The following is a 17,538-nucleotide window of genomic DNA, read 5'->3' on the forward strand; positions in this document are numbered from 1 at the left end:
AGGCTGAGTCTAGAGAACACTTGAGCTATTTGAAGAAACTAAGCAGAATTAGTTTTCTACCATTTTCTCTATGCGTGCTACACGTCAAGCCAATGGAATAATAATGATAATAAGCTACTCCACTAGCCATAACTGGGTGTATTACATTTTTATTACCTAAAAGAATTTCATAAAATTATTTCAGATTATGTAGGAATTAAGTGTACATAAGAACATTCAGTAATTCCGTGAGTACAAAAAGAAGAAAAGAAAACGACGAATTCTTTTGTAACTTTCCTTATTTTTGTGATTTTTCTGTCTTTCTGTTTGGTTACATGTTAGAAGCCAAATCCTCGCAAATTTAATAGCAGGGAGATTATTCAATTTTAATTTTAAATTCACCGAGTTCACACAAAAAGGAACACAAATAAAAGAAAACTAAGGAATAAAGAAAGAAAGAAAGGAAAAAAGACGCCTTTCCTAGTCCGTAATTAAAACCAGTGCATGAAGCGCCACTAGAGAAAAACGGAGAAAGATAGAAATAAGGAACACAAATGAAAAATGCAAACGGAAGAGAATTTTAAAGTACAAAGTGTAGCCTACGGGTCTCGTTAAGAAATGGTAAAGAAAGTCAAAACAGGAGAGAAATTAAGTTTTAAAAAAATGCAGGTTTCCAAGTTACGAACAATTCTTTAGAAACTTTTTTAAAAGACAGAAAGAATTTAATATTTGAAAACCTTAGAAGCATTTTTTTTTCTACATTACGCGATATAATTGTTTTTACCTATGTACGTACAGAGAAAGTTAGTTGCGTGCCCCCCCCGCCCCCGCACCCCGCAATTTTAAAATTAAAATTTACAACAGCGACAATTCTCAATAGTACGTCCTGACATGCGTCTCACTCCTTCGGTGTGTACGCCTCCGATTCACGCGAACAGAAATTCAGATCTCGGGAGCCGACGTCACAATGTCAAATCTCAAATGACCCCACATTTTAAGTGACATCCTAGTTTATATTTTGACTGGAATTCGAAAGCTGTGGAAATAGGCGACAGAGGCCTATTTTAAGGTACACCAACTCAGTCGACATCACCTCAAGGGACTGAAAAAAACCACGAAATATTCTTCAGCGTCGTAAGACGGTATTCTGCAATTATCCCTTTAAAGCCCAGTGGTAAGTATATATACCACCTGCTTCAACAATCAATAACTCTTCATTTTGAATTTATGTGTTTCGTATGATTCTCACTGTAAACACCGATTAGTATTCTTTAACTAATCTTGGTATCAGATATCACTAAACTACGCGTTATTTAAATAATGTCTTTGTCAAACTTTCGAAATTTTTTAGACATACAAAAAGCTAAGCCGACTGCAGGTTCTCACAGCGAAGAATATAAAGTATATTTCTTGTTTTCCGGGATATTGAGCCGTGTATTCTGGTATTCTGATGAAGCAGACAGCAAGGACCTCTGAAACGTCCGTCAATTTCTACGGGACTAACAACAGCTCAATAGACAACCATGTTTACGTCTAAAGATGTTTCTTCTTACCCTGAAAAGCACAGTGAGACTCAAACGTCGTATATTGTATTGTCCCCCTTTGCAAAGCTTCAAATATACACAGCGTGTGTTCTATTTTAATTTACTATCGTGGTATCGGCTTAGAGTAGGGGACCAAGGTCGGAAATATAACCGAAACTTAACGACGTATCACTCTCTCTTATCCACGAAGTAACGGAATTAGAAGAATAGCAGTGTGAAATACTTGAAACGTCGCTTAATTACCTAATTCAAACGAGAATCATTAAATTAATCCTCTAATTAACTTCGAGGAACACTGTCCTGCTTCAGAATCTAACAGTTGCTAAGCTAGTCAACAAATTTCTTACTTTCCATGGAACCAAAAAATTCATTACCATCTACATAGGACTCCCACAAATATATCCTAACCAAAATCAACTAAATTCATTTCACACAACCCCCAGACAATATTTCATAGATTACATCTTATTTTTATATATTTCTCTGTATAACCAAAGTCTTCCTAATATATTTACTTTTGATGCTACTGAGGAAAACCTATGTGTTTTTTTCTAACGTCTCGCTGTTGTAGTTTATTTATAAGATACGCAGTATAAAATATCTTTGTTTTTGTGAGCAAATTCGATATTTTGAAAACTTGTATATACAGGGTGAGTCAGGAGTATGTTTACAAACTTCGTGTGCGTGTTCCTGGATCTAAAGTAAGAAAAAAACTTATTTTTGGCTATTATTTCGAAAATGAAACATTTACGACTCCAAGTTCACAGGAACATTTTTTTCTTATTTTCGATCCTTGAAACACGCACACGAAGTTTGTAAACATACTTCTGACTCACCCTGTATACATAAATTATTTTAAATGTTTGGTGAATTGTTGAAGCACATTTCAATCATGGCAGAGATAGGAGTTCGTGCGTTTATTTTTTTCTAGTAAACTATGTGGTAGTAGACTGTTTGATATTATGGATTTTTTTTGGAAATACATTCTGTTTAAGAAACCTGATTCCGCATTTGCAGAAGAAACTTATTTTAGACACCTCACGCTGTACAAACACGCGTGGTCTTTACGACTGTTTCATCCAGACATTAATACTTTTTTGTCCTGTTCTTGGGGACAGCTAGACCATCGCCTACTTGTCACCCCGTGACAAATAACAGAAATCACGGCGCAGTCCGGGACAAACATTATAAATAACCCAGAATGTCAGGGGGAGGGGGCAGCTGATGGATTAGATTGGGTGTGGGTGCTATTTTCGTGTGTCCGTAATGGGAGTTGCAAAGTAGGGGTTGTGGGTTTGTGGCGGAATTCGTGGCGCCTACCTAACTCTCACCCGCAGTTTATGTCTGGCGATGGATCGCGCAACCATGAGGCACCGAGATGCTTTTAACGTTATGTGTTTCGCGGTGTTTATTCGTGTAATTGGTCGTCTGCAATAAATCTTTTCCGAGTTTCCTTCAAAAACGTAAAGAGAATAAAATGCATATTTTACAGACTATAACAAAAGACAGACAACACAAGCAACGAACTGACCAATGCTGATACAAGGTTAATTCCAGTCTTAATACAAATTACTAGTTGAAAGACCCGTTGAGATTCAACGGTAACAATTTATTTCATATATTTAATTCTTACAAACTTCGTAAATTCTGCACATTAATCTCTTCATAACTATTTCTATAAGTTGCCTAATGATAGTAGCACTTGTAAAATAGAGCATTATGCCACCTAGCGTCATTACCGAGAACTTTGTCTGTCATGATTAACACAAATAATCATACACAGTACACTGTAATATATATTTGCATGGATCTTATTACTAAAAGAATGCCAAGAGATTTCACTAGACACCACGAGACACTTTTCAAACAAATGTTTTCCCCCTTAATCTACAGTAAATAGAATTTCACATTACAGATGACAAATATCATGTCTGACACTGCTCACGGTCTGAGGTATACTAGATATACACGACGTTTCGGGAGTTGACTCTACCAACTGATTGTTTGCCTTCGAACTAGATCCAAACTCTGTCAATGATTTTAGACTCGAAATAAAATAAGAAATACGTAAGTATAATAATATATTCCCTATTTAATGTACATTTTAATATTATCCTCACACCTTTTCCTAGGTCTTCCAAGTCATCGCTTCTCTTCACACAAGCATCTTTTCATTTGTAACATCACTTATCTGTTCGCTACGTCTCAGTTCAATTTTATTCACACTTCTCCTTACACCTGTCGTTTTATAGACTTTCCTCGCCTCTTACACTAACGCATTTTCCCTTATTTTACGTCTCTGTTCAAATGTTTTCCGGTTTTTCATTTTTATTTTGTTCTCATCCGAGAGAAGCCTACGCGGTGAATCTGTAAAGATTACCGTCGCTGCTGTGTGTCTCTGTGTGGATGGTTGAAAGAAGTTTGAGGCTACAGAGGTCGCTTCGCCTGCGCCACGTAGAGTGACATTGCTGTGGGTGAGGACGGCAGTGACAAGGAAATCGACAGGACAGAAAGAGACAAGAAACAGAGAAGTAAAACGAAAAATACGAAAGTTCGGATAGAGAGAGAGAGAGAGAGAGAGAGAGAGAGAGAGAGAGAGAGAGAGAGAGAGAGATTTTGGTTGATAAAAGTGTTGGAAAGGATTTTCAGGCGAAAGTTAGAGAGCTGGAAACGGTGGATGAAGGCAAGAATGAGGAGAGGGGGGGGGGGTTCAGGATGGGATTTGAGGGGCCGGGGGGGGGGGACACGAAAATGGGTTTTAAGGTTCCTGGAAGGAGACTTCTGAAATCCCACGTACGGACCACCGCAGAAGTTCAAGACATCTCAGCTCAAGATATTTTTTTTTTTTTTGCGATATTTGCATCGGCACGCGAAATGAACTACATACATTATTCAGAGGCAAAAATTTGTTCTTGCTGTAATATGTAATAAAAGCAGCGAAATATAGACAGAAGACTCGGGCTTATTTTGAAATTGGTAAATATGGTAAGTACTTCCAGCCTTAAAGAGTGGATCGTCACATCATATGAATTTCTGACAGCACATCGAGGCATTAAAAAAATCAAAATGCAGTTACCATAACGGAACGGTGCTGCCACATAGCGTCTGTTTGACATACTAGATTAATTTTACGGGAATTACAAATATAAAACGGCAATTAAGTCCACTAATTCAGCAGAAATATTGATCAAAATAAATCAGATTTAAGATACGTCATCTGAATTTAATTCTATTTTTAAAAAAACGCGTCATTGATTGGCAGCAATATTCAAATTGGTTTCAAAAGCAACGCTACTAAGTGTCTCCCGGGCTGTTGTGAGGTTAAGTCCTTACGTAGCTTCCTTAATAGTTCATAGTTCGTTAATTCAGTGTAATTAAGCAACCAGACATAACAGTAACAATTAAGAATAATATAACATTATAATTAATTATGTCGATGACAGTCGTCGCGCAGTCTGTAACTTGGGTCCGTGGGTTCGCATCCCACTCAAAACTATAGACCTTTTTTAATTTATTTCTGTATTACGTCGGGTACAGCAGACGTTTAGGCAGACTCATAATTTCAGAAGTTTCTCTTAATTATACAGGCCATGATGCCTGACACAAAGATAAATAATTACTGTACTTACCGACGGCAGCAGCGAGGCCGGATTCCGTCCGAGTTATCCCTTCACAATCCTCCCCACTTCGCGCCCTGACAAACAGAACAGGCCTGTTCATCCACCATCTTAGTTAATAGCTCGGAATTCATCTTCAGTTTGGTTCTTCGCTGTAAACAGAAGGGAATTTGATGTTTTATTTTTCTCACGACATTACGATCCTAAAGCCGAGTGAGGATCTACGATTGGCTAAGTCTCAAGAAGAAAAGGCTTGTCTTGACGTATTATATTTATGACAAATTATGTGACCACAATGACGTCTTAGGTTACTTTACGGCAATGTTTTATCTGAGGTAGAAAAATTTCTATGTGGCGTTGAATGAGAAAAGAAAATGAAAATTCATGCTTACGATGAGTAGTCGTAGGTTGTTTAGGAAGACCAAGATGTACATGGGTGAATGAATATTAAGATAACGGCGAGGAAGCCTGTGGTCTCTATGAACCGTCCGCTTCCATAAAAGGTGATTAATATGAGTAAATGATTGACTAATTACTCCTCGGAGTTTAGTTGTTGTGCACGTGTCTGTGTTGATCTTTATTCTTCATTCAAGCAGGGTTATAGAAGACATACTTCATTATTTAAGCTCGTCTACATGATATTTAAGAATTCAGTCCGTACCGCGAAGTAAACACAACTCTTCACCATTAAAAAGATCAACTGTTTAACCTTTTGAAATCAAAGCTCGTCTAAATATTACGTATTTAAGAATTCCGTCCGTACCGCGAAGAAAACACAACTCTTCACCATTACAAAGATCAACTGTTTAACCTTTTCAAGTCAAAGCTCGTCTAAACATTACGTATTTAAGAATTCAGTCCGTACCGCGAAGAAAACACAACTCTTCACCATTACAAAGATCAACTGTTTAACCTTTTCAAGTCAAAGCTCGTCTAAACATTACGTATTTAAGAATTCAGTCCGTACCGCGAAGAAAACACAACTCTTCACCATTAAAAAGATCAACTGTTTAACCATTTGAAGTCAAAGCTCGTCTAAATATTACGTATTTAAGAATTCAGTCCGTACCGCGAAGAAAACACCACTCTTCACCATTACGAACATCAACTGGCTAACGCTGTTTAATGAAATAATCGCTGTTTACAAAGAGAATCATACGAAATACTTAAATATAAAATGAAGATTTGCCGATTTTTTCAGCCGCTGCTATGTTCAGGACGTAAAATTTAATTCCAACGTGAAATCTATGGGAAAAAGTAATTCACACCGTGTACAGACTAATCCGATACACTAATATCAGAAACTGAAGTTGTTATTTTTCTAAAGCGTCTACTACAAATGAGACATCGCTTCAGCGTAAACAATTGCCACATATAGACATTAATGGCAAATGCGTGCTTTTGTCATGAATAAAATATAAAGCCTTCCCCCTGATTTGAAGAACGTTCTTGCATGAAAACAAAAGACTGCACGCCAGTGGTGATGGGAAATATATAACAAGATAATTTAAAGCGACGTGAATATTTTCTAAATTAATATCAACATTTGGGCTCTGTGTTTGAGGGACGTAATGAATGGTCCCTCGAAGCTCGTACTAAATTCGTATGAGCTACGTCGCTACTCTGTTCCCAGCGAATGTAAATACAGTTCTTTCATCTTTTTTTTTTCACCATTGTTACATAACTGATTTAATATTCGATGCTAAAATTTAGCCGCCTTTTCAAGTGTCCATACGTACAAAATGCAACTCCCGGTTAAATATTCCCTTTACGGCGGAAGACTAAAGTGACTGAGTGAGTGCATCTAGTAACTGAAATATACATGAGAACACGAAGAAGAGACGCTCTTTAGGAGCTTCTCATCCCATGAACTTCGTTCCTATAGCAACGGTAGAACACGCTACTACTCAGTGCAAATAATTGTACAGAGCAGAAATTATGGAAAGGACACTCCTCTATTACAGTAAAATAAACTAAAAATTATATAAATAAACACAAAAATTAACTAAATCCACGTTACGGAGCCCATATTTAAAGCTTTTAGTTATTCAGCTGCTCTAATGGAACATTCTGTTCGTCACAGTATTTATAAAAGTATTTAAATCTGAGGGAGGAACACAGATTGCAGGTGTTTGAGAATCGGGTGTTTGAGGAGGATATTTGGGCCTAGGAGAGAAGACGATGGGGTATAGAGAAAACTGCATAATGAGAGCTTAAAAATCTGTACTCCTCCCCCAATATTGTCAGGGTGATTAAGTCGAGAAGAATGAGATGGGCTGGGCATGTAGCGCGCATGGATGGGACAAGAGGTGTGCACTGGGTATTGGTTGGGAAGCCTGAGGGGAAGAGACAGCTGGGGAGACCTAGACGTAGATGGGAGGATAATCTCAGGCGGGATCTATGGGAGATAGGAGTTGAAGGAGACTGGATTTTGTTGGCACAGGACAGGGTCCGGTGGAGGGCTTTGGTTAATTCGGTGATGAACCTTCGGGTTCGGTAAGCCATCTGGTTGGTTGGGTCCACTATTTGGGAAGCCTGAGGGGAAGAGACCACTGGGGAGACCTAGACGTAGATGGGAGGATAATCTCAGGCGGGATCTATGGGAGATAGGAGTTGAAGGAGACTGGATTTTGTTGGCACAGGACAGGGTCCGGTGGAGGGCTTTGGTTAATTCGGTGATGAACCTTCGGGTTCAATAAGCCATCTAGTTGGTTGGGTCCACTATTTGGGAAGCCTGAGGGGAAGAGACCTCTGGGGAGACCTAGACGTAGATGGGAGGATAATCTCAGGCGGGATCTATGGGAGATAGGAGTTGAAGGAGACTGGATTTTGTTGGCCCAGGACAGGGTCCGGTGGAGGGCTTTGGTTAATTCGGTGATGAACCTTCGGGTTCCGTCAGCCATCTAGTTAGTTAGTTTAAATAGCCCACAAACTATACAAATTCAATCCAAGTGAGATTTCAGGTTCTCAAGGCGACGAATATGAAGATGGTTGTTTTCTGGGTTGTTGCGCATTGTGGTCTGGTAGAAGTTCGTCCAGACGTTAGAAGCAGCAAGGATCTGTGAAACGCTGGTAAACTTCTACCAGATTACGTGGAGCTACAACCCAGAATACAGATATCTTTGAGACCAAATAATTTCGGATACTGTCCAGAAAAAGTTCTGGAAGAATGTCTAGAGTTTTGTTTCTTATGCTGTAATTTATGGAAGTTTACTTTCGTTCAAATCGATTTTTTTAACATTGTACACCGTGCAGTGCATTGATACATAAAATCATGCGTACAAACGAAAATGTTTTACCACTCAAAGACTCCGTGTTAATGAAGACTTTGTGAACCAGTGGTTTAAAATATTGCCGTTACGCGAGCCTTATCTTCAGTTGTTTTAACCAAATGACAATAGCATCTATGACGAATATGTCAGTTCTTGTGACTTGAATAAAATGTATAAAGAAATCTTGCTCTGGTATGAAGCAAGTTGAGTTGTGCTTATCTCAAGACTGTTCAATACAACAGATTCTGTGAACGTAGATCAGAAGATCTGAAGGGGGGGGGGGGGGGGAGACACCGTGGTCGGTAATGGTCGTTGTAGCCAAATGCAATTAACTACGATTGCAAGGGGCTGGCATCTCGAGCCATTGTCCTACCGTAGGGCGTCAGCTTGGATTACACAGGTTTCCTGCATTGTGGAGGCTTCGCATACCAACCAGGAGACAGGAAAAGAAAGCTCAGTCCAACTTTGTCTGCCTTCCTCTGGTCCTCCCCTTTGCAAGGTACGACACTGAACAGAAGATATGCTTTATCACCAAGTTACTTTCCCCAGTTCACCTAATCTCAAAATGATACCAAGACTTTTCTCAGTAAAAGTCCGGGTTCTAGACCTCTTGGATTTCTGTGAAACTTCGCGTTGTTCAGATTCTGCGAGGACCTGTTTCATGCATCGCTACTACTGCAGAATGAAATCCAAACGAATGGACAGGAATTCATCTGGACCATGACACATGAAACTGCGATAACATTCAGAAACAAAAATATTTAATATTGAATTTTGCTTACGAAACATATCGTTTCATGCTCGTAAGAAATATTGAAAAACTGCACTGGATTACGTGTCTTATCCATAAAATGTTATTATTTTTATCTAATCAAAGAAGATGAGATATACGGCGAGAGTGAAGGAAAGAGGTCACTTGAAAGACCTAATAGTAGATGCAAAGTTTATATCAAACCGACATTACAGAAATTGAGGGTGTGAAGTGAATTAATCAGGCTCAGAACAGGGATTAGAGACGGTCTGTATTGAATTTCATAAAGAACCGTCAGATTCCACAAAAAAACAGGGAATGTTTTGACCAACTGAGATCAATTTCATGCAAGAATCTGCTAGATGGATTTAGGTACTTGCAGAGATAAAAAAATAAAAAGACGACTCAAAGTACAAATAATTTGGTAAAACTTATAATAGTAAAGTGTGCACAAGCTCTCAAAATATTTTGAATCGTCCCAAGAAATTACTTCTGTCAGCTTTTAAAATAAATTAGTACGTGATGTTAATTTATCAAGTTCAAATTGGTACCGAGATAATTTGAAATTTCTAAATAGATAAGTATTAGATAAATCACGGAAAATTTTGTTGGGACCACGGCTGACCATAAGTCATTAAGTTCTGACATAAAATATTAATTAAACGTGTTTGGAATAACAAGGAATTACCACACACGATGGAAGAATCAATTACCTCCCCTCCGTACGTAGACCTGAACAAAATTATTGGGTTATTATTACGAATTCCTACGTAATCGATAAACTACTTACCAGATATTCTGCATTCGTTAAATGCTGGGAGGAAAATGGAAGTAGACTGTGGCAGAGAATCAGCTGTTCACACACTTCAAAAAAAAAAGCCAATAGTTCAACATGCTCAAACTCATGGAACTAGTTAGGCTTATCAAAATATGTTTGTTCTAAAACTACACTCAAATCTGCGTAACAGTAAAAGAAATTTTACACTCATCCCAGACACAAACATCAGTGTCTTTTCAATCAATATGTAGTAAATTTCATTTTTTTTACTCCCTACAAATGTAAACCTAATATTTATTTGTGGCCTAAAGAACTTCGTTAAGAGTAAAATTCTGCTAAGTACCTTTCTTCACTGCGTAATGTCTTAAGTGATCTGACAATTTAACATCAAATTATAACGAAATCCTCAGACTCAACAGAGTAACACACAGTCGGAGTTCTGCGATTCAGGAAAAGTTAAAAGAGACACTAATTAGTGTTTCGCTTCGTAATCGAACTCAAATTGCGGTTTCGTTATGCTCATTTGAGTGTCTCCGTTACAAACACAACAAAGTTACAGGACAACGACTGTCGAATTGAGTGATCGTACTACTGTGTGTGTGTGTTTCGTTTAAATTAATTGAATCTCTAGAATCAATTGTGATCTTATTTTAATTCCTTCTTAATCATAAAAACTGACGCGTAAGTAAGAATATTTAAAAAGATTTATTTCAACAAGTGTTTATTTTGAACGCATTAAAAACAAAACCTTAGTAATCTCTGAGATTTCAGTTCCCCATCGCGCAGAGTGTGAAGAGGGCAGCATTTTGGGACATTGCGTCGTGTAATCTTGTAAAACATGACTGACGTTTCTAAGCACGTCTGTAACGTCGGTTAACTTAAGAGGTTGGTTCGTCTGAAACGTCGGTTAACTTCAGAAGTTGGTTCACATGAAACTTCGCAGGTGGGTTCGTCTGAAACGACGGTTTTCACAGTTGATTTCGTCTGAAACGTCGGTTACCTTCACACGTCGGTTAACTTCAATGAGAAAACAAGACATAATATTCCAAAAGATGTCTTCTTCTTGATTATATTTATTTATCCTCGTTCGGTACCAACATTAAAAATTAATTACTTCCTTCACGCACATCCTAACTTTATTAACTGGAAAATCTTTGTTAAATGTGAAATTCGTGTGATATAATCTCGTTGCAAGGGCGAAGCTCCATCACTCCGCGCTGTTTTGTTACCAAGAACTGGATCATAGTGGAATGGAATAATCTGCAGTTGCTAATGGCAATAAACACTGTTTGACACCTGTACTGTTCTTTTCGTTGGGTAATTTATGTGCCATGAGGTTGGATGGCGTGCCTCAGCAAGGGACGGGTGGTTGGGCGTGGAGATAATATGGAAACTTAATGTGGGTAAAACGCGAAGTTCTGACATTTTATCATAACATTACCGACTTAAGTCAAGATAGAACAATACATGTTGCCTCTCAGTTCAGAATTCTTTAATTCTCCGTGTTCTGACTTAAAAAACCTTCAGATTAAAGCATTTCTTCGCCGTCCAGCAAGGGTGACTGAACTTAGGAGAGACGACATAACAGCAGTGTGGGAAAAATTACAAAATTAAAAAGAAATACGTAATTTATTTGTTATTAGTACGATTAAAACAAATTAGGATCTGAAGTTTACACGACCATCTTCCGGAAAGTCTAGCAGAAGTTTACCGACGTTTCGTAGGTACTTGGTGCTTCCATCATCAGGGTGATAATAGCCATAATGATCGAGGCAGCAAGGACACTGCACTACAACCAAGAAAACACACATCTTCTGAATAACAACTGGTCATACATGGCCGTCTAATACGAAAGTAGGTAACTTGAAACTGTTTCAAAGTAATTTCAATTTTTAAATCGTGTTATTTTTTTGTACAGGTGGTGATTTCAGTAACATTTCCTGTTGTGATACGCCAATCAACGCAAAACGTCGCATCCATCATCAACGATATAGAACAGTAGGTTTTACATAAACCTATCCAGATCTAACTAACTAACTAGATGGCTTACCGAACCCGAAGGTTCATCACCGAATTAACCAAAGCCCTCCACCGGACCCTGTCCTGGGCCAACAAAATCCAGTCTCCTTCAACTCCTATCTCCCATAGATCCCGCCTGAGATTATCCTCCCATCTACGTCTAGGTCTCCCCAGCGGTCTCTTCCCCTCAGGCTTCCCGGTGCACACCTCTTGTCCCATCCATGCGCGCTACATGGCCAGCCCATCCCATTCTTCTCGACTTAATCACCCTGACAATACTGGGGGAGGAGTACAGATTTTTAAGCTCGTCATTATGCAGTTTTCTCCACGCCCCATCGTCTTCTCTCCTAGGCCCAAATATCCTCCTCAACACCCGATTCTCAAACACCTGCAATATGTGTTCCTCCCTCTGAGTGAGAGACCATGTTTCGCACCCAAACAAAACAACAGGCAAGATTATTGTTTTGTATACTTTAATTTTCAGATTCTTAGAAATCAGACGAGAAGACAAAATATTTTGAAATGAGAAGTAGCAAGCGTTTCCAGAATTTAATCTCCTCATAACTTCCTCACGAGTGTCATCCTATCCAGATCTACCAACAAAAATATTAAACATGTTTAAAATATCTTAAAATCCCTCATAAAACGAGTCAAAAATTACTGCGTTTAATTAGGGCATTTGATTTAAATTTCCCGAAAAAACTGGGATGATAAGATCTGACAGACACGGTACATAGCACGAGTGGGCAAGCCTGAAGGAAAGAGACCACTTGAAAGAGCTAGACATAGACGGAAGGACAATATTAAAATGGAATAATTGGATTAATCTGGCCCAGTGTGGGAACCGGTGGGGAGTTCTTGTGTTCACGACAACGACCCTTCTGGTTCCAGAGAAAACTTCGATTGTCGTCCCGTGGAGGGGGGGGGGGGTTGCTACATTTTCTTCACACTCGCTGAAGTGTTCTTTAACGACGTTATTTCAGCGTGATGGAAAGAGTAGAATGAAATGGAAGATAATAATGAACGTTGAACGCGCAGGGAACTGGAGAAAGCAGTCGTGGCGCAGTTCAAGATTCGCCTAGAAGCCTCGGCAAGGTTAAATCGGGCAATCGGCAACTTAAATAATCTGTACTGAGTTTATTTTAATACAAAGTGCACTTGGAGGATGGAAAAACTAAAATTTGTTTACGAGTAAAGAAGGAAATTATACTAAGTTGAAATGGGTCTTTACACCATAAAAGTCGCGGACAATCCAAGATAAACAGCATTTCAAAACAAAAATTTGTTGTTACAAGAAAATGATAGATATTTGGTAACCGGAGTAAAACCTATTTTACTGTAACAATTATTCAAAACTGCAATTAAACTGAACAAAGCGAAACAGAGAGTTAAAATCCGATTTTTAACGTGACCTAGAAATCCATTATATACACCACGTGAAATAAAAATTACTGGTCTCAAACCCAAGACGGCCTTAACACGACTTTCGGCGCCAAACGGACTCGAACAGGTGTAATACCTGGTTCTCGGCGTTGATAACGAAACTAATTAAGATAATGAGATCGAATATAATGTATTAAATCGTCTTCGGATGACAACGGAGCCATTATATATTGAAACAACTAGAAATCCGCATGTTCAGTCCGGTTTAAGCAGCTTATAAATGCAAATATCAACACGGTCTACGAATTGTTTTAGTTTTCTAACGTCCGTTTATCATTTTATTCCTGAACAAATTTGATCCAAGGTTTATAAAGCCTGTTTCATCCACTTTTATGCAAGAATTCTACTTTTCATCTGTTTACGGACAGAATTTTGATAGTCCTTTCCTTTCAATTATTTTTACACATGCCACTTTAAACATCTTAATGATGTCGTATGTCACCCAATACATTTTAAACATCGAACTCCCACTGGCAACTATATGTACCACCTACTTTAATAATATCTAACTCTGTATTTTCCCCACGGAGTGTATTTATGTATTTCATATGATTATCAAAACAAGCAACCATTTTTTTTTTCCTGAAGGAGAATTAATCAGTTTTTATTTGTAATGATAAAGCGTTGTGTTTTCTTTGCGGTACGGACTGAATCTTTAAATAATATTTAGACGAGCATCGGCTTCAAACATTGTCCATGCACATATAATTGGTTAACATCCCCCAAAGCCATAAAATATTAGAACAGAAGAGTCTATGCTACATTAAAATCAAAGTGGCCTCAGTGCGCGCGGCGCCAAAAATTCTACCACCCCTTTGCAGAATCGGCGACCACAGTTCCAGATTCCGGGGCTGCCCATTTTTCCAGGTCCTTATGGAAAAAGACGGCAGGCTCAACCAAAAGAAGACCACGGTATAGTCTGGGATATTTGTATGATGTCAATCGTTCTAATTACGTGTTTTCATTTTACAGTCCTTGCGTTTAAATTCTGAAATTCTAAGTTCGTAACGTGTTCGCTGGTCTATCCATTTATGACTGTTTTTTAGCCATCTGATAACAGGAGCCATCACAATTCCGTTTATAAAATCGATATCAAAAAGATCCCACAATCAACCAGCCTCTACAAGCGAAATAATGTATGTATACATACGAGGTTACACGCGCAACTATTAATGTTTTCGGATGTGTGTTATGCACTTGCCGTGTTTCTACAAGATTTCCCCCAGGGCAAGTGTGTTAACATCCATTAACACTGTGTTACGCTGCGCTTCTGTTTCACTCTAATTGAAAAGCGAAATTACTTCATATTGCCTCAGGTTCGCCCAGTCTGCGAGATATGGAGCGAGTTAATACGAATTCAGTCCGTACCGCGAAGAAAACACAACTCTTCACCATTACAAAGATCAATTGGTTAACCCTTTTAAGTCAAAGCTCTTCTAAATATTACGTATTTAAGAATTCGGTCCGTACCGCGAAGTAAACACAACTCTCCACCATTACAAAGATCAACTGGTTAACGCTGTTTAAAGAGATAATCGCTGTTTATTATTAGAATCAGTTTTGCAAAGCCAGACAATATCAGTCTTTCTGCGAAGGCACATTCATCGCGTTAACACGTAAATATAATTTAGTATGTCACTAGTTACCTGTCCCAGGAATTCTCAATTTTTACGAGAACACAAGACGACTTTCGCGGGCTACAAAGTTTATGAATTAAAAAAATTTATTAAAACGCCATAAAAGTTTATTAAAAACGGTAACAAATCGGACGTACTATTTGAAAAACTTTCATAACTTCACGCATAAATATTAACTACATCAACGCAACGTGTTTTATGATACCAGATATCAACACCGTATGACGTAGGCGGCCCGCGTGTTCAAAATACCTGACACAACTATATATAACTAAAGATGGCTGTCTTCTGGGCTGTAGTACCCTGATAATATAAGCAGCAAGGACCTCTGAAACGTCGGTAAATTTCTACCAGACTTCAGGGCACAACAACCCACGAGACTTACCTCAGTGAAAGCCTCAAATCCTACGTAAAATGAGCTTTATCCTGTCAACAACCTTAGAGAATAAGCTCTTTCCATTTTAATAGTATCTATCCATCTACGCTTATGTCTTCCAGGTATTACGACTGCAAGTCTGCATCTACTTACCATCTCTTACATGCTACGTGCTCCATACCTGACATAATCACCGATAAATAGTTGGTGAGGGGCAGAAATTACGCTCCATTTTTCTCCAGCCGTCTCATACGTCCTCCATGTACGTTCCGTCAATTTATTCATAAGTGTCAACCCTTAGTAGCGCAAAATGACTTTACGCTGCGTCAGATAAGGCTACTAAACTCATCAGTCAAGAAAAGAAACAAGGACGCGTGTGTGTTGTTCGCCTACATCCCACCAGACCGCAGCACCTCCCTCTCTGCAGTCCGGGCGATACCACATAGTTCATGACGAAGACCAGATTGCGGATTTCCAATGTAATATTCAAGCGAGCGCCGTGTGGTGGGTGGTATTTCCAATTCGAAACCGCACTTCCTGCCCGTACGAGAGAGCGTAACAGCTACCAAACAGCAAACCTGGTTCATTACTTTATTAACACATCGAGGCTCGGATACCTGAAGCACAAACTTCCAAGCTCAATAAAAAAAAAAACAGACATGCATTCTCAACAGCGGTACCAATACTATGCCGGGAACTGACCATTGTCTGGTGTACAAAATGTTTCAAGTGTTGGCAAAACTCCTGAGGGATTAATTCTCGCTCTACTGACACTTCTAATTCATTATACGGACAGATCTATTTTTCATTGCGATGGCAGACTTATTTTTCTGATTGCCTTAATATGGCGTAGCGGTTAGTGTAAAAAAATACGAATTCAGATAGTCCTGGGTTTGATTCTAATCGTTGTAATTACTCTGAAAATACAGACAAATACAAGATATTTTATATATAATAGCCAGCAGTCCGTCTGTTCAAGTTAAAATATGACAAGCAAATAAAAAGTTGTTTCATCTGGTGAGACAAATCGCGAGAAATTTACGGATTTGTTTTTATATATTTCGAAAAATAGGTACAGGGATGTTCAAAAACGTATACACCGGCCTGAGTTTAAAAACGGAAAAGTGTGACGTGATAAATAAAAGTAACAAATTATACTCATACTAGGCGGCTTACGGAACCCGAAGGTTCATCACCGAATTAACCAAAGCCCTCCACCGGACCCTGTACTGGGCCAACAAAATCCAGTCTCCTTCAACTCCTATCTCCCATAGATCCCGCCTGAGATTATCCTCCCATCTACGTCTAGGTCTCCCCAGAGGTCTCTTCCCCTCAGGCTTCCCAACCAATACCCGGTGCACAGCTCTTGTCCCATCCATGCGCGCTACATGCCCAGCCCATCTCATTCTTCTCGACTTAATCACCCTGACAATATTGGGGGAGGAGTACAGATTTTTATGTTAAAAGTAACAAATGATAAATTAAATGTTCCTTCGTTCTTCGTACTTAACCCTAGCTAATTGCAGACTTTTGCGTGTTTCGGAAATTGGGAGTCGTGGTGCCCAAACCCTTGTGAAGCTGGTCGTTGTAAACCAAAAGTAAGTTCCTCTCGTACAAAAAAACCCAGAAAAAGTACCAATATATCCTGTTTCGAACAGCAGACACGGGGGGGGGGGGTGTCTTCAAATCCTGACACATCGTAGAATCATTTCCCTCGTTATTAAGATTTTAATTTCAATCAAAAATATGAAAAAGAAAAAATCAAATTCCCACAGAACACAAGTTCTATAACTTGTATTTATCTGTCGAAGTTTTTCTTTCCATATTTCACGGTTCCAGTGAACACGCAAGCGATCAAAAGGAAATGTGTCTGTCCACGCTGCGCGGATCCGCCGTCCTTTGTTCACACTTGCCTATTCGTTCTCGCATCATCTTTCGACGGGCGGGCGAGCGAGCAGTGCTGCCTCTGGCGGACAATTCTTGACACGCATTTAATACATGTTGTCAGCGGTTATTCTCCTTCGCCCTCATTCTGTGTGTAGCTTCGAGTCTCCCCGTGACAAAAGGAAATTGCAACATGCCGATGCGTAGGCCGTCAACACGACGTCCTGCATGCTTAATC

General features: G+C 39.0%; 1 protein-coding gene across 1 annotated transcript in view; it reads right to left on the reverse strand.

Annotated features, from left to right (window-relative positions):
- The window catches only part of LOC110841259 (neurotrimin), a 497,850-nt gene that overhangs the window by 473,261 nt on the left and 7,051 nt on the right, over positions 1 to 17,538 (reverse strand). The window contains exon 2 of the mRNA XM_087343406.1: positions 5,153 to 5,292. Coding sequence (XP_087199532.1) covers positions 5,153 to 5,243 — 91 coding nt within the window. The 5' untranslated portion in view covers positions 5,244 to 5,292. The remainder of the gene's footprint in view (positions 1 to 5,152; positions 5,293 to 17,538) is intronic.

The sequence above is a fragment of the Zootermopsis nevadensis genome, unplaced genomic scaffold (assembly GCF_977971745.1).
Source record: "Zootermopsis nevadensis isolate Lab colony 2312 unplaced genomic scaffold, Znev_1.0 Znev_ptg000005l, whole genome shotgun sequence".
Lineage (NCBI taxonomy): Eukaryota > Metazoa > Arthropoda > Insecta > Blattodea > Termopsidae > Zootermopsis > Zootermopsis nevadensis.